The 23,388-nt window shown below is 37.5% G+C and overlaps 2 protein-coding genes across 5 annotated transcripts in view; one reads left to right on the top strand and one right to left on the bottom strand.

Annotated features, from left to right (window-relative positions):
• LOC142342459 (small ribosomal subunit protein bS21m-like) overlaps positions 1-23,388 on the bottom strand; it is a 215,764-nt gene that overhangs the window by 67,743 nt on the left and 124,633 nt on the right. The gene's annotated exons all lie outside the window — the stretch shown is intronic.
• Positions 1-23,388, top strand: part of LOC142343251 (uncharacterized) — a 41,040-nt gene that overhangs the window by 5,333 nt on the left and 12,319 nt on the right. For 2 of the 4 annotated variants that reach the window (XM_075395030.1, XM_075395029.1), the window contains exons 3-9: positions 673-709; positions 1,757-1,803; positions 2,349-2,512; positions 6,901-7,000; positions 16,470-16,692; positions 20,874-20,897; positions 21,443-22,088. In XM_075395030.1, coding sequence (XP_075251145.1) covers positions 673-709; positions 1,757-1,803; positions 2,349-2,512; positions 6,901-7,000; positions 16,470-16,692; positions 20,874-20,897; positions 21,443-22,088 — 1,241 coding nt within the window. Of the gene's footprint in view, positions 1-672; positions 710-1,228; positions 1,245-1,756; positions 1,804-2,348; positions 2,513-6,900; positions 7,001-16,469; positions 16,693-20,873; positions 20,898-21,442; positions 22,089-23,388 lie in introns of those variants that run through there. The other 2 variants (XM_075395032.1, XM_075395031.1) reach the window with 2 other exon arrangements.

Raw genomic sequence — 23,388 nt, 5'->3', positions numbered from 1 at the left:
ACTGTCAATCAGAGTGATACACACTCAGTTGCAGCTATCTCTTTTTAAGTAATTTAAAGAAAAGTCATTTTGATGGAGAGGGAATGCCGTCTTTGAACCTTAACGAGGTAAATAAAAACGAGAAGGCCAATAATAGAGCCAACGATTGCCTTGAGGCTACACAAATTGTAATTTAACTTCTGAGCATCAGTTTTACTAAAAGAACTGCAATCAGATGGTTAAGAAGATAATGATGCAGAAAATATGAGACAGATTGAAGAAAAGCCGAAAAAAGGATGGAAAAATAATCAATTTAGTGCCAAAATTTCATACAACTTGATCACCATTTTTGTTCAAAATCAATCTACATGGTTGAAAGGTATGCTGAAATCCTAATTTGGCAGCAATAGGACCAATTTAAAGCAAAAAACCATCCAAGATTCAAAAGGTTTAAGTGGAAAAATTTACGACGTATCGTAAATCACTAAATGGAAAAAATTTCGCAAACGGTGAAACAGGTTTCCGAAGGGAATATTTTCCCTATTCTCGTAAATGACATTAATTATTTCGCCTTTCCCCCCATAGCAACAACGGCTTGGATCATTTATGTTTTTTGTGGACTATGTTGGAATTTTCTGCGCCACGCACAAACTCATACGAGCAGTCTTTTAATTCTATATTTGTTTGTTTCAGCCTGTCGCTTCTCAAAACTTTGGACTGGATGAATTCGGTTAGCGTTACTTGTTTCTTAAAAAAACTGGGCTTTAAACGGTGACATAATATTTTCCGTTGAGTATGAATGCAGCGAGGTCTCAGCAGTTAAAGATTTCGAGTCAAATTGCAAATGCGTCTCGATATTTAGGTTTTAATAATTTTAGCAATTACGTCGGAAAAAGATCTCCGGGTGTTTCCCATTATAGCCCCCCCCCCCCAGCGTAGTGGTAAGATAACCTATAGCCCCCCAAATTATGGTAATTATACAATATTGGGGGTGGGGGGCTATAATTTCATGGGGGGTGGGGGGGGGGGGCTATAATGGGAAAAAACCAGATTTCCAATATTAGATCGAAAAACCCTAGTATGAAAAACAAATTTAAATATATCTATATACAGATGTCTGCGAAATATATTTGACAGCCATGACTAACATTAGTTCCCAAATAAAATTCATACGTCTTTTAAACAATTGTGAACATGTAATAACTTTTCGTCTCATCAAAGGTTAATGTTTGATTGTTGAACAGACCAAAAACGTCATCTGAACAGTAAGACCTGTAACAATTCATTTCTTGGATATTTGTAACTGACGGGGGCGTTTCAACAGGACGAAGACGTTCTAAGTTCTGTACCAAATAGACAAATAATACTAATCAATATAAAATCTCAGTATTCGCTGATAATTTAGTCCTAGTTGACGGATATAGATCCCATAGTAATAGATCCCATAGGGGTGAGAGGCTTGGCCATGGAGAGCTGTTTCCAATTGTCCGCATAATTTTTACTTCCTCTTTTCTTGCTTAATTTAGCTAATATGGATGGATGTGACTAAATGAATAAAAGTTGTCAAAATGTCAATATTGAGCGAGGGTTAACATTGACAATGCACGCAATTGTCGTCCAGTTGACACGAAATTCATCGTTGTCCAGTTGAAACGTCGTCCTGTTGATCGGCCCACGTAACCCATTTTAGTATAATTCATCTTGACCATTAGAAGCCACCGCATAATATTTGATTTTTACAATTTTGTAGTTACGTGTTGTTATTTTTTAATTTTAGAACTGTTCTGGGAGGAAAATAAACGAGTCTACCAGATTTATCAAAGGGTTAGTTGTTTACTTTTGCCCAAAATTATTTTTTGGTAAGCTTGTAGGAGCAAACTAGCGTTTATTTTATATGTCCTGTCTTGAGAGGTGGGCCTGTTTATAGCAATTTACAATTATTTACAAAATAAAAAATCTTGCAAATTTTTTTAAACGAATATTCGCAATTATGCTGCACCTTTTTGACAATTATGAACGAACGAGTACAAATTTCTGTAAATTTTGATTGTTTTGAAAAATATCAATTATGAGTGGCTATTTTTACCTGCGGTATTTTATTTTTTGCCTCACGGATTAACTCTAATTGTAATAGCTTAACTTAAACATTAACTGATCACCCTTCGGAATCTCATAAAACCAAATAATAGAAAATAAAAAAAATCAACTAATAAAAAGAAAATCACTTCAATTCCTACAAAAAAATTCTTTTCAAAAAATGATAAAAACACAGAATCCAGCAATTATTAAATGGACATTTAACTAACCAATAGTTTTCATTCTTGGCCTCCACTTAAGAGGAGTTTCTCAACATATCTGATCAAATTTAGGAGTCGGAGGCGGCGACAACTCAAAAACAGGCGCACAGTGGTTTCGATCCAGACTCGATTCCAGCTAGATCCAGACGAAGCCAGAACTACCTAGGAGAGCCAAGAGAAGAACTAGCATCAGCACCCTCCGCTAATGTGGGTGGATACGCTGAACCTGCAAACAGGTTAGTTCCGGATACAGCAAAATAGTTAGAATAAATTGTGTACGGATCCGCTTATTACGAGAGATTACTTACAATATTTAAAAGACAACTCACAATTTAGTACTTTAAGTGCGTTCCTTTAGGACATCATTGACCCTATGGATCGTTCTCAGATGCCTATGTGGGAGGATAAATAATCAAAAATGGTGTTAGGTGGTCTAAGCAGACAGGGCTACTGTGAAAATGAACCAGTATTAGATTCGAACTAGTATATGTATTACCTGCAAGCTTAGTGTGCTACCCATTACACTGGTCTTAAGCTCCTTTCTATAACTTGATGACCTTTTCTAATGTTTGATTTTTGGTAACTGTAAGATGGAGCAACGCTAAGTTCCGGTGGATTAAATGAATGTTTCTAATTGACAAATGACATTAGCTGTAACGACCATAGATCAACTGTATCGATGAGTGTTGTTTCGATTGCATCTAATGACATTTTTGAGTCACCAACGATATACAATAGTCACCAACGATATACAATAGTCACCAACGATATACAATTGTCACCAACAACATACAATTGTCACCAACGATATACGATTGTCACCAACGATATACAAAAAGGCCTTAATCAAGAGAAACCCTGCAACCGTACTCTACTAGTAGCCTTGGACCTCACCGCCTCTTTCGACACGGTTGATCACAACCTACTACTAAGAGACAACTCGAGACACCACTACCGAATAGCACTAAAAGATAGGTCGCTTCATACTTACAGGGCAGGTTTTTCCTACGACCAATATAACAATAAAAACTCAAAGTGGTGAAAATTCAATCAGGGTTTCCCACAAGGTAGTGTTTTATCGCCAATGCTCTTCAACATCTGCATGAGCAAGCTGCCTCTACCCCCGGAAGATATGAATACCACGTCTTACGCTGATGATATAACTTTAACTACATCTTAACCCACAGGTTGAAAATTTACGTGACAAGATAACTCCAAACCTAAATTTTTTACACGACTGGCTAGAATCAAGAAAACTTAAGTTATCATTGGGAAATGCAGTGCAATTGTGTTCACAACCGGGAGAGAGGAGGCCAAGTGTGACCCATACCTCACTATCAACAATTCACCAATGCCAGTAAATTCCAAAGTCAAAGTACTTGGTGTCAACTTCGATAGTATGCTCAATTTTGGAGAACTTGTAAGGAGAACCAAAGAGAATTTACAAAAGCACAATAACACGCTGAAAAGGATTGCTGGTAGCGACGGGCTGCACAAGAGAGACACTCTTAGTGACTTATAAAGCTATCGGTCGGAGCGTCCTGAATTACGGTGCTCCCATTTGGGCTTCTACAATCAGCAATACACACTGGAATCACCTGCAAACACAACAAACTTTTACTCTTCGCACAATTACTGTCTGTGTAAAATTGTTTGACATCAATGACTTATACAATGAAGGTGAAATGCTTCCTGTTAAAGCTCACACAGAAATGTTAGCAGAGCCATTTCTGGCAGGCAGTTATCAGAGCCACCTTGCTGATCATAAAACAACCTCTTCAACCAGTTTTCGTCCGGTGAGACCGACACTATATGATCATTATAGGGACCGCATGAAACAATACACAAACAATAAAGAGCAATTAAAGCGCAAAGAATACAAAAATGCGCTCAAAAGTATCCACCGACACTCGGTTCATACTCAGTTGAACAAAGACAGCAAGCAGCTAGGTACACCTTCACCAAAGACAGCGGAAGAAAACGCTGCCACCAATTGCACATATTCGATTATCACAACTGAGAACTGGATATTGCCTCCTGCTAAATTCTTACTTGAGTAGATCTGCGACAATGTTGATAACCGCTATCCCAAATGTGAAGTAGCACCACATGACGAAACCACATATTCGACTGCCATAAGAACACCACGGACCTGAAAGTGGTGGACTTGTGGTAAAGACCAGTAGAGGTAGCTAACTGGCTGGACTTAAAACAATCAGTCCAACACGTCCACACTGCACAGAATCCGTCTTCCTTTCCCCTTTCCCCCGATGTTGACGATACCCCTCGGACCGCATGTCATTCACCACGGCGTAGATGCAGAAAGGTCGACGCACCGCAAGCAAGTTGTGGATAGGCAGTCACACTACTACTAATATATCTATTTTTTAATGATACAAATACAACTAGTGTACCAGTTAAAACAAACAACGCTGTTCCCGCAGATCGAGCATGATTACAGATGAGAACGGGTTATTGCTCTTAGAAAGCAGTGAAGTCAAAGAAAGATGGCAGCAATATACCAAAAAATTGTATGAAGATCCAAAGAGAAGTGAATCAATGACCTTCGTTTTCGAGGAGCCGTTAACAGGACCAGCCATACTCAAAGATGAAGTCTGGTGGGCTATAAAAATTGCAAAAAATAATAAAGCAATGGGGCCTTATGGTATTCCGATAGAAGCGCTGAAAGCACTAGAAGTGATGGGACTAAGCTTAGTGCATCACCTGATTGATCGCATTTACGAAACGGGCGTTGTTCCTGATGAAATGCTCAAGTCTGTTTTTGTCACTTTACCCAAAAAGCATGTTGCTACAGAATGTGAAAATTTTAGAACAAGTTCTCTCATGAGCCATGCTTTAAAGTTGCTGCCGGCCGGGAATTATGGTACAAAGAATTGAAAAGAAAGCCTTTTTTCTTATCAGCAAAGAGCAATTCGGATTCATGCCAGACAGAGGCACTCGAAATGCCATTTTATGTCTAAGAGTTATTGCAGAGAGGTTGTTGAACCACCAACAAAATTTTTTGTCTGTTTTATTGATTTTGTAAAGGCTTTCGATAATGTTCGAAACAATGAAGTTTTAGAAGCCACTGATGAAGCCGGCATCGATGACAAAGACCTTCGCTTTCTACAAAATATCTATTGGAATCAAAAAGCAACGGTGAAAATTGGTGACGAGGAAACTGATGCCTTCGACATCAAGATTGGCGTCCGATAGGGCTGTGTATCATCCCCAATTCTGTATAATACCTTCAGTGAGAACATAATGAAGTCAATAGAAGAAATGAAAGGTGGCAGCATTGGCGGGATGAACATTAACAATATTAGGTTTGCCGACGACACAGCAGTGATCGCAGATTAGGAGGAAAAAAACTTCAGTTGTTTATGTCAACCTTAAAGGATGCATGTGAAAACCATGGAATGGAAATTAGCACAGAAAAACAAAACCGAAGTAATGGTAATTTCCAAGGAACCAGAAAAGTGCTCAATATATTTTAATGAAGAAAAGATAAATGAAACAGAAACCTTCACTTATCTTGGGACGCTTATAACCGAAGATGGAAATTGTATAAAAGAAATAAAGAGTAGAATAGCCCAGTCAAAAAGTGCCTTCAGTAATTTGAAAAAGATCCTGACAAACAAAAAAGTTCCTTTCAGAACTAGATCTAGAGTTTTACGTTGCTACGTCTGGCCGGTACTTTTGTATGCGTGTGAAACTTGGACACTCAATTTTGAGTCGAGAAGCTCCTTGAAAGTGTTGAAATGTAGTATCTCGGGAAAATGGAGCGCATATCATACCCAGCGCACAAAACCAATGAATTTGTTTTAAGTAAAACCCAGAAAAGCCGGATGATACTAAGAGATATTGAAACTAGGCAACTTAAGTTCTTTGCACATTTAGTCAGAAAAGTCGAGTTGGAAGAAAACATTCTTTCCGGATACATCAACGGCAAAAGGTCCAGAGGAAAAAATAGAAAGACATATCTGGATGGGATCTCGGAAAAATTAGGAAGAAGTCGAGCCGAGTGCATAAGAATCGCAAGGAAACGAGAAGAATGGAGACTTTTATGGAGAGCCTATGTCTGTGACCAGACACGGCACTAAAAGAAGAAGAACCAGTTAAAACGGCAATAATACCTTCAGTGAGAAAATAATGAAGTCAATAGAAGAAATGAAAGGTGGCAGCATTGGCGGGATGAACATTAACAGTTAAAACGGCAAGAACCGTTATCCTGTCAAAATTACCTGCGAATTGCAGCTCTGTGTGACAGCTACAACAACAACATGCTTGTTTGACTCCCTGATTCAGTGATGATTTCGCCTTGACTGATTTCTGATTAGTTATTTTTTCTACTAAAAAATCTCAATTAAAATAACGGACTTGGTGTTTGGGTAACTTTGTATGTTTTTTATTTGGCCTGTTTACTGTTCATTTTTGACTAGAGGTCTTGATTTAATTTCTAATCTGCGATTATCTTCCTTTAACTCCGTCTTTCAGTGTTTTTTCCCAATATTCCGGAAACTTGGTATAAACGTAAGTTTGACATTGAACTGCCCGCTCATATGACGAGACAAAGATAACACGTTAAAATTTAGACGTTATAGTCAATACGGGGTGCTTTTAGGTTCCCGAAGTATGACTCCAGATTGGGGAAGAAATCTCTCTATTACGGGTGGGCGTCCCTCAGGGACATGATAGACATGGAGGGACCTATGAAGAGACAGGTATGGGTTTGGATTGCATTTTATGGGGGCTTGTGTACCATTTAACAAGATAGATGTATAAATAGTAGCCATGCAATTTTTAAGTTGAAATTTACAAAAAAGGAACGGAATTTGGCTAAGATAGTTTGTGGGTGTGTGCATGAATGTGTTTGTGTGTGTGTGTGTGTGTGTGTGTGTGTGTGTGTGTTTGCTGAAAATTCTCTGGCTGAGGGTACCCACAGAGGGTTGGAATTGATGCCAATAAAAGAGTTATTGCGTTTTCCAATGAAACTTCATCCAATACGTCTTCATACCGAGCTTCCGAAAGTTCTGAACGTAACTAAATTTCACTTGAACCATATAATGTATAAAACTAGATCAGAAAAATTAATGGTTACTGGTTCGATACCGTGTCGTCGCCTCAGAATTATAAGTGAAAACAACTCTACCGCTTCAAAGTTTCAAATAATCGATTTCAAGTCTCGAACAGGCGAATTGTTTTTTTTTAAAAATCAAACAACGTATTAAAGTTTCAACGATTTAACATTAGAGCGCTCAAAACAACCAGTGGTTTCTTAGACGGCAAATTCTGGTGGTCATTTTACAGGTTTTTTGCCTGATCATTGATCAGTTTAATTTGTCTCCGTCCGGAAACATCACGAACGTTACTCATCACCCGAGGTTGCATCCCTCTGGCCTACTCGTCCAGTCTAATCAAGCTATTAGTCATGGCAATGCCTCAGGGAACTTCAAATATACCAGATCTCGTTACTCAAGTTAAAATTGATGCTCACAACAACTTTATATTGGAAGGCTAGAAGCGGCGGATAATGCAATAATCTCTGTAAACAATGATGCGCCCTTGAAATCAACAACATTCGAGACCAGACAGAGCTGCAGTACACACTTCTAGACGCTGTGCTTTCATTTGCGAAGGAAGGGGCACGTGACCAAGAAGCCATAATATTTTGTGCGCCACTGCAACAACTTGCAGAACCCAAACAAATGGTGTTGCAAGAGATTGATAGTAATATTATTGGCTTCAGCCTGCTGTCTTTTTCCTAACGACACTGGCAATGAAGTTGGGTATCCCGGCTCAATCAAGTGCTAAAAACAGCGCGCCATTGTCGCAAGGTATCATGATTTTTGCTGGCTTATAATTGAAACCAACAACTCGCTCGAAGTTCGAACATATCGGGGCACTTGCATTTAAATCATCATCATGTAACTGTTCTATTCGTGCCTAAGGATCACAAAACTGCCACAAGCACACAAATGCACTCACCAATCGACCCTCTCTCCGTAACGTCATGCCATTGCAATTCAGGCTCATCTCATCTGCATTTCGATTTGCTCGCAAACCGCTACTGGTATTCCCACCTGATACCCTTAATCCTCTGGGAAATAATGCCAATCGGTTGCCACTGATTCCATCGGAAGCTTAAAACAGTGCTCATTTTGACAGTTTACATCAACCACTACCTCAGCAACGGTCGCTGTGTCACATCGTAAAACTCTGTATGTAAAAACCCTCGCCGAACCCTGTTCTGTTCTGTTTCTGTAGGAGTCCGCTGTTGATTTATGCGGAGGAATTGAAAATTCCAGTGTCCTTCGCGAATTGTGAAACATTCGTTGGGCTTTTGAAAGGGTCCCCAACATCAATTCCATTGGAGAGTCGTGCTTCTTGCCATTTGGGGCAGCGTAGGAGATAGTGAATTGCCGTCTCGTCCTCCTCAGAGCAATGAGGACAGAGAGCTGAGTCTGACTTGCCGAATCGGTGTTTGCATTCCTGCAGTTGTTCCCATCTGTTCACTCGAAGCTTATGCAGTAGTACTTCTTCCGATCTGCTAAGTGTGGAGCAATGGGGAGGTTGTACCCCGCCGCAGAACCGATGGTAGTCAGAGTTTTCCTTTCGATGTTGGTCGTAATCTTGTCTTTTCCTTCTGTCTCGTTCTCGTTGAATCTTGTCTTTTGTTTCGCTTGGGTGGCTGATTCCAATCGTGTTGCAGTATCCAGAGCCAGCTGACCACCAGTCCTGCCTGAACTGTGTTGCTCCCCTCGATTTCAGACGTTTCCTTGGTGGCGGCAAAGTGAGCTCCCGAAGGTGGTTATTTCTCGACATTTCTGAGTACTTCGAGAAAGATTTGGCAGCTTCTTCTTCAATTACTTGCTTGATGGTGGGTAGGTCGGCCTCGACTCTGCTGTACACCGCATTAGTGCCCGCAGGAAGTCCAGTTATGATGCGAGACGCTCTTGTGTTGCAGGATTCCAATTTTGATAACGCGGTGTCTGTGAGGAAGCTACCCCACGTTCCAATTCCATAAAGGCCTCCTGGCCTGACGTAGCTGACGTAAAGTCTTCGAAGATCCGAAGCTCGCCGAACCCTCGCCTCTTGAGTTTTTCTCATGATTTCATCAAAAGCAGTTTTTTTTAGGTACGAACTTTCATTATCTGAGCAATGCACCGGCACCAATTGCGTCCTACAGCTGTGTCGTCTCTTTTGTCGATAAGACTGCATTTTCTGCAATTGCCAGACCTATATCCAAAAGTATTCAGGCTGGATGAGATGTCACTTCTTTGAATTCCTTTGGTACAGAAAGCAATGCTGCACCGCCGTTTCATACACCAATAATACCGCCGGTATGCGGACACTAAGATCCGGTGCCCTTGTGCTGGGTTGGTCCAGGGCATTGCACTCCCCCTCGTCAATCATCAGAAAGTCAATTCAATTAAGAGTTAGTGGCCGCAGTAACCAGCAACAAGAATGACCCCTTCCCTGATGGAAACTTGAAGTGGCATGGCGACCAGTTCCTATGGCACATTGATAACCCGTTTTAGCCGTTTTTTCGTCTGAGTGGCCTAGTTTCCAGCTTTTAATTTGGTTTTTTGTAGAAATAATATTTTTTCGTTGCCATATTGAAATGTAAAACTCAGAAATTAATGCCGCAGTGTTTTGCAGGGCCTGAATTGCGTTTCAAGTTCAAATTTGGCACATATTTCTTGATTTATTAGTTAATTTTTGGCTTTTTTCTATTAATTTCTTCATTTTTGGTTCTTTCAGCCGTCTTTGTGTCATAAATCAATTAATATGGCAACTCCCCTTTTATAATTTATGTACTCAACGCCTCTTTCTACCTCGATGTAATTTTGTTTTATAAAATTGTACATATGCTAATCCGATTCAGGTAGTATTTTTTCGAATTTTTGTCAGTTTTTTGTTTTTATTTTGGTTTTTATTACTAGAAATAGTCTTTTTGTGCAACATGAGGGACATTAATTTTGTTTCAATAAAAATTCAATCAGTTTTGCGTTAAGTTTTTGAAAAACAGTTAAAGTTATTTTCATAATTGCGGTCTTAAAAGTTTTTCGACCGTTTTTTTTTGCAAAATGTTTCAATTTTTTGTATGTTTGAATTCTTCTTTTTTTTTCTGTTCAGGAGGATGAATCTTTGTCTCGGATGACTCGTTGTCTTTTCTATGTATCGAATGCTGAACAATGGAAGGTATTCGTTTCTTTTATTGTTTAACTTGATATTTAACTTTCAAAAATCAAGAAAGTCTTTTTGTTACAGTGTTGCTTACATTGTGTCCATATTCTTCACATTCTAGTTTGTATCATTCTAGCGTTGTCACGGCGCCTACTTTTGTTTGTGTTCTTGATTTTTTCAGTTTCGATAAAATTGAATGATTTCAGCTTTTTATTAGATTTTCGCCAATTCTTTGGTTTGCAGTTGGTTTCATTCAACAAGGCAGTACTGAGAGTTTGCTAGAAAGCCTTTTCCAAAAACAAAAATTCCACTTATTTGTTTTTTTGGCAATTTTCTTCCGGCCTCGGTATTAATTTTAAACGATTTTTTGCCTTTGAACTTTATTCTGTTTTTTTGTCTTTTCTATGATTAATTTGGTTTTTGAATAAGTATGAAATCATGTTCTCGAGTATGTAAGCAACAAGGAAGAAGTATGTGTTGTTCTTGTTTTAATTGCAGTGATTAGAAATTTTTTTGCAGTGGTTCTCTGTTTCCTCAATTTGAGCATTCTTTTTTGAAAAATTTAACTTTGTTTTTAAGATCGTCATCTGCCGTTTGCTTTCGCGATCTTTTTAAGATTAGAATCATGAGTTCTTTGAGGGAAATTCATAGCCCTGTCAGCTTTTTCAGCCTATCAGTTTTTTGACTATCCTAGTTATTTCGGACTTGTTAACGTTACCAGACGTTTTCAATAAAAATTTTGCTGCATTTTGTTTCTCTTGGTGACAGTGGATAAAGTTTCACCAATTTTTAGATTTACCTGGGTAGGTAATGAGTTAATGGTTTAACACAAAAGGCATTGGCTCCAGCTGCAATTAGGGTTTTTTTATGAAGTTCTGACGCTTTGAATGGCTTCCGGAATTCTTCCGGCTATGTTGTTTTAAGATCTGTTCACACATTTCCATGATTTTTGTAGTCAAATTGGAGTAGCGATTTTGGTCACACCGAAACAGGAAGTGGAGCGAAAAAGCGAGTGAATTTGCGGCATGAATTTTCTGTTCACTCTAATTTTAAATTAGAGTGAGAAAACGGTGTTTGAACAAATATTCGCTCTCTCGCTAGTGGTTTTTTTGCTCACGTGCGGCATTTTTACAAAGATTTTCAGTTTTTTTTTTAAGTTTTTTGCTCTGATTTTTTGGAAACGGTTTTCCCAATTCTTTCTTAGTCTGATCTAGGTCTAGTTTTTGTTTAATCAATGAAAGTTCTTTGAATTGTAAGTCAGGACTTGTCCTGCTGTTTTTTTAATTCGCTTTACCTTTTGATCACGTTTTTTTTTCGTTTTACATAAGTCACGACTTTCACGTTTGACTACTGACTTACCTCACTCACTGTTTCAACTGAAGGGTTTTTAAATCCATTCAGTAAATGAATTACGCAAGTGAATACAGTCAAGGTCAAAAGAGCAAAATCCAAAGAGACGGTATAAACCGATAAAGCCCGGTCATTCAGTCATTAAGAATAAGGCTATCAAAGTTCATTAGAGTGGTTGCTAGCTGACATTGGTATTAAGTTTTTTATCTTTCAGTTTAAAAGCTGAATTAAGTATAAATTTTGGAGTCCAACTGAAACTGCACGCCGAATTAGAGCACTTTTTCGACACTGAAAAAATAGAAAAAATTTGGTCAATTTCTCCCTTCGTTTTTTTTTCTTTTTCTGTTTCAATCCCGATGTGCATCAAGCGCGTCAACGGCGGCTATTTTCCGGCAACCTGCCGGCTTTGTTTATGATTTATTCTACTAGCATCTTGGTCTTATCGGGTTCTTTCAGTCACTTTTATATAACATTAACCTGAAAAGGACCTCACTATTGAACGCGGTCCTGTAAAAGATGCCACACAAATGAAAGCCACACACTCTGGGCACCTCTTGTAGAGTCATTTGACTCGTATGGTGTCCAAGGTGGTAATTTGATTAAACTTAATATTCTGTATAAAATGCTCTGTATCATCTACCATCTGAATTTAAATCAATCAAAAAGTGTTTGGGTCACAGTTCAGGGCTTGGATTTGTTGGGGTGAGCCGACACTCTTGAATTTCTGCGGTTATTTTTTGCGGTCAATTGCCAACATACAGCAAAAGGAAGCACCTAGATCGGCTGTGACTTCTGCAACGCCCCTGCACTTTGTGTTGTCCGTAGGAGCACCCAACGCTTTTGGGAATACCGGGGCTTCAAGGAAAAGTTTCCCACACTGTGAGCAAATGTCGTGGCGGTAGACCGGTGCTTCGCATTCTTGATAGGAAAGCATATGTTCAGGTAGTGCCCTTATCCAAGGAATTGCGGGATGGATTGCTGCGACTGCTGTCACAACATACTTGTCAATAGAGCTAACAGGATTTATCCAACGAATTTTTCAACAGGCATGAAAAACAACTCTTTTTTGCACAAAATTGGTTAGTTGAAGACAGCTACAGTTGTGGTCACTACTTGACTGCTCGGATTGAAGATTTCAGGTGCTGTTCGAACGATGTCGAACGCTTGCGCAATTCTTAGCACGTCCTCTAGATTGTTTATCCGTCTAATCATCCAACTGGTTCCTCTTCTATCCTACCTACTTCTTTCGGGCAGTAGTGTGGTTCTAAACAGCATGCAATGTTGAAGCGATAAAATAATAACTAATGAGATTGCGCTATTTCCGAGAATTGAAAAGGTATGGTTAAACTGATAAACGATCAGACGAGAAACCTGACAAATGACAAGCGGAATTTGCCTTCTACGAAACTACTTTTTTGGTAGCTCTAATATCAAACAGTTGTATTGATATTACTTTGTTTGATACACGTTATCTGTTTATTTGAGGCTTGAAATCGATAAATTGAAACCTTGAAGGGGTACAGTGTTTTAACCCATTGGAAGAGAATCCATGTTCCGGTATAACGTCAAAAGTGCGCCAAAATTGGGTTTATTTTTCCTTTTAGTTGTTAGTAGTGGTGTAAGTGAAGCTCGAATTTTACCTTGTACCAATTTATGAACCCCAATTCATGAAGCAGGTTACAAATAAATCGGGCCGCGGCTTTTGGTCGACAGAGTAAGTTGTCCGATGTAAGTCGGTTTATGTATGTTGTTGCCGAGTGGCGTAGCTCTACCTCGGTACTCGTTGTTTTAACAGTTCGAAGAAGATATTTTAATTAATAGCCGCACAGCGATAGCTGGGGCTATTATTGGCCTTCTCTTGGTTTTTTACAATTCAAAGAATTTGAATTGTATTGGGGCGCTGTCTTTTTTTTTTAAGATCTGTTCACACATTTTCATGATTTTTGAAGTCAAATTGGAGTAGTGATTTTGGTCACGCCGAAACAGGAAGTGGAGCGAAAAAGCGAGTGGTTTTGCGGCGTGAATTGTTTTCGCTCCAAATTTAAAGTAGAGTGAGAAAACGGTGTTTGAACAAAAATTGGCTTTCTCGCTAGTGGTTTTTTGTTCACATGCGGCAATTTGACTTTGATTTTTACTGTTTTTTCGTTTTTTTGGATCGGATTTTTTTCTAAATGGTTTTACCAATCCATTCATAGTCCGTTCTATGTCTAGTTTTCTGTTTAGTCAATGAAAATTCTTTGAATTGTACGTCAGGACTTGTCCTGCTATGATTTTTTTTATTTCGTCGTCATGATTTTTGTTACGACCATATGACGTCACAGCCACTTTTCGTTCATTCGTTCATGCAATTTCAACTGAATTGCATGTGTGACGTCATTTTTCGCTCTTAGTGGAGCGAGTTATTTGTTCATGCGCGTGATTAAATTTTTGGTCACACTTGACTTACCTCACTCTCAAAAATGACTTCCTCATTTGAAATTGACTTTTATTTACTTTAATTGAAAGAGATAAGGTCAAATGGGTGTGTGTCACTCTAAATGAAGGTTATTTGAGATCAGCTAATAGAGGCAGCAATAACATATACAGATTTTTAATCAAAATATAACAGATCAGCCTTCAATGAAAAGACGAAATTTTTTTGGTCTGTCTTTTTTACTGTTTTTTTTCAGACTGTCGATCTACAAATCTATTGCGGCTATTTTCTGGCAATCTGCCAGCTATGTTTTTATTTTAGAAGCATGAAAATTGATTTTTGAACAAGACTTCGTTTTATCGATGGTGATTTTTTGTTCACCTGCGCCAATTTGATTGTATTTTCTGCTTGTTGTCCAAAATTTTGCATCGATTGCTTTCGAAATTTTCTGTTAATCCAGATTTAGTCAATCAATTGTGTAAAGTGTAGTTCAGTACTTGTCCTGCTATTTTGTCGTCCACTGACACGATTTTTTTTTTTTTACAAGCCAAAATTTTGAAAAGACATTTGAATTTTTTCCATGCAACTCTTTATTAGCTTTTAAATGTGCAACCCGTTTACGTCAACATCATAGTAAGTGGCTTTATAGCGGAAATTATTATAGCTGGGGCTATTATTGTCCTTCTCTTGGTTTTTTTTACAATTCAAAGAATTTGAATTGCATTGGGGCGCTGTCTTTTTTTTAAAGATCTGTTCACACATTTTCATGATTTTTGAAGACAAATTGGAATAGTGATTTTGGTCACGCCGAAACGAAATGGAGCGAAAAAGCGAGTGGTTTTGCGGCGTGAAATTTTTTCGCTCTAATTTTAAAGGAGAGTGAGAAAACGGTGTTTGAACAAAAATTCGCTCTCTCGCTAGTGGTCTTTTGTTCACATGCGGCAATTTGTGGTTTTTTTATTGTTATTTGGTTTTTTTATTGTTATTCGATTTTTTGGATCGGATGTTTTCTAAATTGTTTTCGCAATTCACTCATAGTCCGTTCTAGGTCTACTTTTTGGTTTAGTCAATGAAAATTCTTTGAATTGTACGTCAGGACTTGTCCTGTTATGTTTTTTTATTTCGTCGTCGCGATTTTTGTGACGACCATATGACGTCATAACCACTTCAAATCTGCTTTTTGTTCATTCGTTCATGCAATTTCAACTGAAGTGCGTGTGTGACGTCATTTTTCGCTGTTAGTGGAGCGAGTGTTTCCGTTCATTCGCGTGATTAAATTTTTGGTCACACTTGACTTACCTCACTCTCAAAATGACTTCCTCACTTTGAAATTGGCTTTTTTTGCTTTAATTCAAAGATCAAATGGGTGTGTGTGTGTCACTCTAAATGAAGGTTATTTGAGAGCCGCTAGTAGAGGCAGCAAAAATTTATACAGATTTTTAATCAAAAGATAACATATCAGCCTTCAATGAAAAAACGAATTTTTTGGTCTGGCTTTTACTGTTTTTTTGAGACTGCAGATCTACGAAGCTATTATGGCTTTTTTTCTGGCAATCTGCCAGCTATGTTGAATTTTAGTTAACTATATCTTCTTCTCTAATCGACTTTTACATTAAGATCATTTGAGGTTACTCTAAACTTTTTAAAGGTCTAGTCTCTCAGTAACCCCGTTGTAATGCAGGCTATCAAAATGAAATTATTGAGGAAAAATGGGACAATTAATGTCAATTTTTCCGAACCTAAAAAAATTTGTTTCAAATAAATATTAAAGATTGCGTCGTGACCTCTGTCAATTCATTTCTATATTAGTTGCTATCAATATTCTACGTCCCTTGAGTTTATATTGAAAATATTTTGGATATCTTCCAGCTATGTTTTATGATTGAGCTTTTGTTTGAAGGAAGAAGAGGAAAATGAGGTAATATAGATTAGATTTAGATTCTAAATTTTTAATTTCTGAGAATTTTCTATCTTGATCCTAAATTTACAAACGACGACTGTAAAGTGCATGCTAGTTCTTGAAAAACAGCTTTAAAACATCTTTTATATCCTTGTTGAAAGTTTTATTTAAACTTTTCTTTCGGTTCGTCGATCTGATCAGCCGATATCTGCTCATATTGAAGCTTCTTCCGACACGGATGTGTGGCCAGACTTTTGGTAGTTCTTAACTGTATTGTTTTACTGCTTTTTCTAGGAGTTTTGCTTACTGCAGAAGTATTGAGTTGTGCTGTGCTTTGCAGGAACTGCCTGGTGATGAGTCAGTATCCCTGCGGGTTGCCCTGAACAAACCCCCTCCTGGTGGGGTGTATTGGGAGACAGGATCCAAGGAGTACTCTTTCCCAGAGCCAGAGTACAAGAAGGTATCCAACACAACTGGCAACAAGGGTGAAGGAAGCGTGGGCATTGGGGGAGGTACCTCTACCCTGCCCATGCCTAGCAAACTTTACTCTGCATCTGAGAAAGGTAACTACTGAAAAGATTAATTTACAGATATACATGACTTTTAGGAGTATTGAAGAAGTGCCTTTTTTAATCAATTATTTGGAGTCAATTTTGAAGCAGGAAATGAAACGCATGAAAAAGTCTGGAGTGGTTTGGGTGTTGAACAAAACTGCAGATTGGAGGGAAAAGAGTACTTTTTTGTTCATAAGCTGTTTTTGAGAGATCGAGAAATTGAGGTATCAAAAAAGTTTTCTTTTTTTTGCTTTTTTTGTCCATAAGGTTTATTAATAGCCGCACAGTGATAGCTGGGGCTATTATTTTGCTTCTCTTGGTTTTTACAATTCAAAGAATTTGAATTGTATTGGAGCGCTGTCTTTTTTTACGACTCGAAGAGGAGTATTGGAGAAGTCCTTTTTTTAAATCAATTTTATTGGAGTGATTTTTGAAGCGGGAAATGAAACGCGTGCAAAAATTTGGAGTGATTTTGGTGCTGAACAAAAGTGAAGAGCGGAGCGAAAAGAGAGTGGTTTTTGTTCATAACGCTGTTTTTGAGAGAGCGAGAAATTGATGTGTGAAAAAATTTTCTCCAAGCGAGCGAAATTATTTTGTTCACGTGCAGCTTATAGGCTTGTTTTGATAAGAATTGAAGGTTTCAAATAGTTAATTTGAGTCAAATGCTAATTTGGAGGTTTTTGATCAGTTTTGCTGATTTTTAGACGAAGTTTAATCATTTTTTGCCTTTTTTTTGTTTTAATGCTCTAAGTGGGATTTGAATAGAAGCTTGTTACTTAAAGAATATTCAGATACCAATTGACTAAAGTTTTCGTGGTATAAATCTTTTTTTTCTTAGGAAAATTGACAGAAAAGTTGAGAAAATTCAATCAATTTTTCTCATTTTTTTGCAGTTTTTCTTTTTTTAAATCGTAGACAAGTTTCTTAGCCTATTTAGACTTACCTATTGTTTTGCAAACTTTTTATTGCTATAAATGCAAAGGAACTTTACTCGGTTTTATGTTTCCCTGTACTATTAAGAAAAACTTAAGTTTTTCTAGTTTTTTTTTCAATTTGTTTTTGAATGCCGTTTCTTTTCTTACTTAAAAGCTCTATGGCATTTGTGGAGGTTCAAGGTTCACAGTAGTTATTCTAGTTGTTTAGTCATAACTATGGGCCATTTTCTCCTTCCAGTTGTTTCCGGAATTCTTCCGGCCATGTTTTTTTTTAAGATCTGTTAACACATTTTCATGATTTCTGAAGTCAAATTGGAGTAGTGATTTTGGTCACGCCGAAACAGGAAGTGGAGCGAAAAAACGAGTGGTTTTGCGGCGTAAATTTTTTCACTCTAAATTTAAAGTAGAGTGAGAAAACGGTGTTTGAGCAAAAATTCGCTTTCTCGCTAGTGGTTTTTTGTTCATAAGCGGAAATTTCACTTTGATTTTTACTGTTTTTTTTTCGATTTTTGGATCGAATTTTTTTCTAAATGGCTTTCCCAATCCATTGACAGCTCATTCTAGGCCTAGTTTTTTGTTTTAGCTAAATTTCCATTTCTCGCTAGTGGTTTTTTTTATTCACATACGGCATTTTGACATTGATCTTTGTTCTGATTTTTTCTAAATGGTTTCCCAATCCATTCATAGTCCGTTCTAGGTCTAGTGTTCAGTTTAGTCTATGAAAATTCTTTGAATTGTACGTCAGGACTTGTCCTGCTATGTTTTTTTATTTCGTCGTCGCGATTTTTGTTACGACGATATGACGTCACAACCACTTCAAGTCTGCTTTTTGTTCATTCGTTCATGCAATTCCAACTGAAGTGCGTATGTGACGTCATTTTTAGCTCTAAGTGGAGCGAGCTTTTTTTGTTCATTTGCGTGATTAAATTTTTGGTCACACTTGACTTACCTTACTCTCAAAAATGACTTCCTCACTTTGAATTTGACTTTTATTTACTTTAATTCAAAGAGATAAGGTCAAATGGGTGTATGTCACTCTAAATGAAGGTTATTAGAGAGCAGCTAATAGAGGCAGCAAGAACTTATACAGATTTTCGATCGAAATATAACATATCAGCCTTAAATGAAAAGACGATTTTTTTGGTCCGTCTTTTTTACAATCTGCCAGCTATGTTTTATGATATTTTGTTAATTTTACAAAGCTTTTTTGTGGTACAAAACCTTTTTTTTGTTTAGAAAAATGACAAAAAAAAATGAGAAATTTCGAATTAGTTCTCTTGCAGGTTTTCATTTTTTTCTAATCCTAGAGGAGTTTCTTAGCCTATTTTGATTTGCCTGTTGTTCTGCGAGCATTTTAATACTCTATTTGCTCAAAACCAGTTTTCGTGGCTTTCTGTTAGCTTGTTATGGAAAGAAAATTCATTAAACTCTTCTAGTTTTTAGTACATGTTGTTTGCAAATGCCTTTTTGTATTCTTCAATCTTTTCAGCATTTGGGGAAAGATTCTGTGGTAAAAAATTTGTTGTTAAGGCTGACTTTTTATTGAATTGATTTTAATTTTGAGGTGTTTTCGTTAAAAGTATATGAGTCAAATTTTCGTTCTGATCATATTTTTGCCGACTTTCGTCGGTTATTTTGCTTTTTTTTTGCTTATTTTTTCAAATTTTTTTTAAAGAATTTAGAATTTTTCTAAAGGTTTTGCACCTTAAACTTTCCACTGGAAACTAGACAGGGATCTTTTTAGTGAGATGAATAATACAAATTTCTATTTTTCTTGTTTTCTTCCTTTACTTTTATGTTGTTTAATATAAATGTGCAAAGTTTTAGTTGGATTAATGCTTGAGCAATTTTTTTGAATTACAAAAATAGTTGAGAAATAGAATTTTAGCAATTTGCGGGCAAATTGCAGCTAAATTTTGTGGCAATTTTGTAAAGATTATTTTCTGACTCTGTCCTTCATTTCCTTTCCGTTACCTACCTTTTTTTCTACATGAAAATTTGATGCTGATTTTGTTGTCATATAGTACACGTTTAATGAATAAAAATAACTGTTTTGCGTGGTCTTTTACCAATAAATATTCGAGTCGCAACGTATAAAGAAATTTCAATCAGATGCTTTATAGGCTTCTCGGGCGAGATACTTTTCTATTGTTCATTTTCCTTTTATGGTTTCAAAATGATTACTTATTAAGCGGGGTGTTCATTTAGTTTGTGATTGTGGCCGGTTTTTCTCCTTCGAGTCGTTTCCGGAATTCCTGTGACTATTTTTTAATCGACTATTTTTCAGAGTAAAATATAATGTCGTTTTTGTCCATGCACTATTTTAATAGATAGACATGTAAGTGTGAAAAAATTGGCGCTAATCTAGTGATATTTAATGATCTTATGCGGCTTTTCCAAAACGGTTTTTTTAGTTGAAACTCTAGTAATTTTTTGCCGGATGTGTTTGCCTCGTTTATTGTATCAAGTAATTATATGTTTGCTCAAAGCGAGTCAATAACGAAATCAGAAATAGAAAGGGGATAACGCCGTAAAGCCCAATTTTTGATTCCCGCTACTTGGACTTGTTCTTATAAGTCTTAGTTACCATCTCTAATGCTTTTTGACCTTGTTACTAGCCCCTTTGTCCCCTCATTGAGAAACAGGAGTATGTCTAACTACAAAATGAAATACAAAATGTTTGCACTTCGAAAATGTTTTGTACTAAAATCAACCTTCTCCATTTTGTCTGTCCTTTTAATCCCAATCAGGGTTATTGGAATCAATGGTGGCTATTTTTCGGCAATATGCAGAATATGTATCATTTATCATGGTAATCAATTCGCTCTCTCTTGGTGCACTTTCTCGAATGTTCTCGAATGTGAAGAAGTAAAACGATTACAGCTGAGTTTCACTTTTATTGTAAAGGATAACAGTGAGCTATGGAGGAAAGCATTGACGGGCGGTTTGGTTTGCCTTTTAGTTTGGTTCCTGGCGCTTCTGTTGCGTGTCGGGTCAATGATAACATTAAGTGATGAAGAAACTTGTTAAAGATATTTTATGAAGTTTAGGAACTTTCCCGTTTGCGCCTCTCCTCCCGCCCAAAGTTAGTGGGTGCATATTATTTGCACACCCCAGGCGCACGTGCAATATTTTTGCATAATACGTGTTCTACAACTGAGGGGGGTGCATAACGTACTGGGGGGGGCACAATCGGAAAAGATCCAAAGTTTGATATTCTTACACGGGAATGTTTATATGTTTGGTTTGGTTCAGCTCACGTGGCACGTGTCTCTACAGGTATGTAGAGTGCTACTAGTCAGTACTAACCCAAGTGTGCTTATTGATTGAGACAAGGGTGTGTTTTACATTTCACATGAGTTATTGTGTACCCCTTATGGGACAGGAAATAAATATTTAATCTGAAAAAAGGTCAAAGAAACTGGAAGTAGTTTTCACAAAATAGTCCACAATATATGGAGAAAAAGCCAAAAATAAAATTCCGATAATTAGTAATAGTGTATTCAAATGAAATGATTATGAATGTTATGAATTATGAGACTGATTATGAGATAGTATTAATTTTACTGTCAAGTCATTGGCTTTGAGGGTCGCTCAACGGTTACATATTTCTGTAACTTCGACTAATTCAATGATATATGTATGTTTCAATCCAAGAGTATTATGTACTAACAACCTATTGCCTCATAACCTGTTTCGTCGAGAACTGTCATAACTTTTTAGAGGTCCTCTTAATAATCAAAAAGGGATTTTAAAATAAATTAGATTTAACGTAGTTACCTCTAAGAGGTAAAGTAGTTTTTATAAAACACTGTCTCTTTTAGCCTTGGCGGATGCCCAAATATCAGGCAAAACTTTTCAAGAACTTTTCGGAGACCGCAGAAGGAAAAAGAAAGAACAGAAACAACCTCAGGCTGCTATTATGCAAAAATCTAAAACTGTCAGACCTGCGATTACTTACAGTGTTCAGCCCAGCAGTGAATTTAAGATTATTGAACACCTTCCGCCGCCCCGCGAGGTACCAGAAATTGAGGAGCAATCTGATTCAGAACCACCCTTGGACAGGGTTCCAAATGCAACAGCTAGAACTGCTATTGACATTGACGCAGCCGCTGCCGAAGTTACGCATCGAAGTAGTCGTATGTCACAACGCTCGTCCAACCATTTTGACAATTTTCACCCTGCGAACTATCTTTCAGTTTCGACCAATCGATCTATAACTTCATTGCAGTTAAACGATGATCCACTGTTAAGCGCACGGGTTCTGAACAAACCTCCTGAAGTTGTAAAAACTGGACCTGAGAGATCGGAATCGAAAACTGGAGGTGATATGGGGGCGTTGGAGAACGTGGCCAATAGTGCCCGAATTAAGCTGTTCAGTGAGAGGTCGCATCTGTCGCCGTTGTTAGAGATTAAACAGCTGGAGACTGGCAGGTTGATGGAAGAGAGTTTCAATATTGGGACCAGCAGGTCAGTAGTGCTTTTGATTAATTTAGAGCGTCTTGTTCATGGTGGCCATTTTTTGTTTAGGCTGTTTTATCTCAGAGGTATTATGTATAGTTTCAAATGACCCATGGATTTAATCGATCACTATGTTGATAGAGGGGTCTAAGCAGGCGCAACTACTATGAAAATGGACCAGCACTGGATTCGAACCAGCATCTCTTACTTGGAAGCCTAGTTTGCTAATCATACCACCAACTGGTCCTAAGCTCTCCAGAACTTGGACATCTCTTATAACCCATTCTCATGACCTTTCTTGTTCCTCAAGGCTTCATCTCTCTAGCCAAGTATACTTTGAACAAGTATACTTTTTTCACGCTTTTTTATGCGCAATGTACATTAGATTGTTCTCTCTCAACATATGTTATGTTGGTTGTCAAACTATTTGCCTATTTTTTAAGTTGATGTAGAATCAGTTGCAGTGAATATCTAAAACATGCCTATAGTCAACCTCGAAGATCTTTTATGCAATTTGCTTCTGTCCGATAAAGAAGTAATTTGAGAAAGTTTGTTAATTATCGAAGCAGATGAAATGAAATTCAGCTAATGACATGGCCAGAAGAAAAATAGTTGTTATGCAATCTGTTAAAATGCTCTCGTACGAAGTTTGAAGCAATTATTGTAAACGTGTGTCTTTTTTGCAAAATTGTCGCTTGACCGGGGTCTTCTAGAACATGGTTTTGATTAATAGCCGCGAAGAGATAGCGTCTATTATTGGGAACATCGTGGTTTTTTTTACAATCCAAAGAATTTGAATTGTTTTGGGGCGCTATCTTTTTTAAGATCTGTTAACACATTTTTATTATTTTTCAGTCAAATTGGAGCAGTGATTTTCACACCGAAACAGGAAGTGGAGCGAAAAAGCGAGTGGCTTTGCGCGTGCAATTTTCTCAATCTGATTTTAAAGTTGAGTGAGAAAACGGTGTATGAACAAAATATTGCTTTCTCGCTAGTGGTTTTTTTGTTCACATGCGGCATTTTGGCTTTGATTTTTATTCTTTTCTAATGGGTTTTTGCAATCAAGTCATAGTGCATTCAAGGTCTAGTGTCTTGTTTAGTCAATGAAAATTCTTTGAATTGTAGGTCAGGACTTTTCCTGCTATGTTTTTTTTTAATTCGTCGTATCCCTCGATGATTCCTGCGACTACCGACTTTTTAATTGCTCTTGAACGAAGTTCATAGCCATTATTGTAAACGTGTTGGTCTTTATTATGCAAATTTTTTGACCGTTCTTGCTTTTTCTTCTATAACGTTCTGACTTCTCAAG

Source organism: Convolutriloba macropyga, chromosome 7 (assembly GCF_964194025.1).
Source record: "Convolutriloba macropyga chromosome 7, txConMacr16.3, whole genome shotgun sequence".
In the NCBI taxonomy this organism is placed as follows: domain Eukaryota; kingdom Metazoa; phylum Xenacoelomorpha; order Acoela; family Convolutidae; genus Convolutriloba; species Convolutriloba macropyga.
This window is presented reverse-complemented; position numbering and strand designations above follow the sequence as displayed.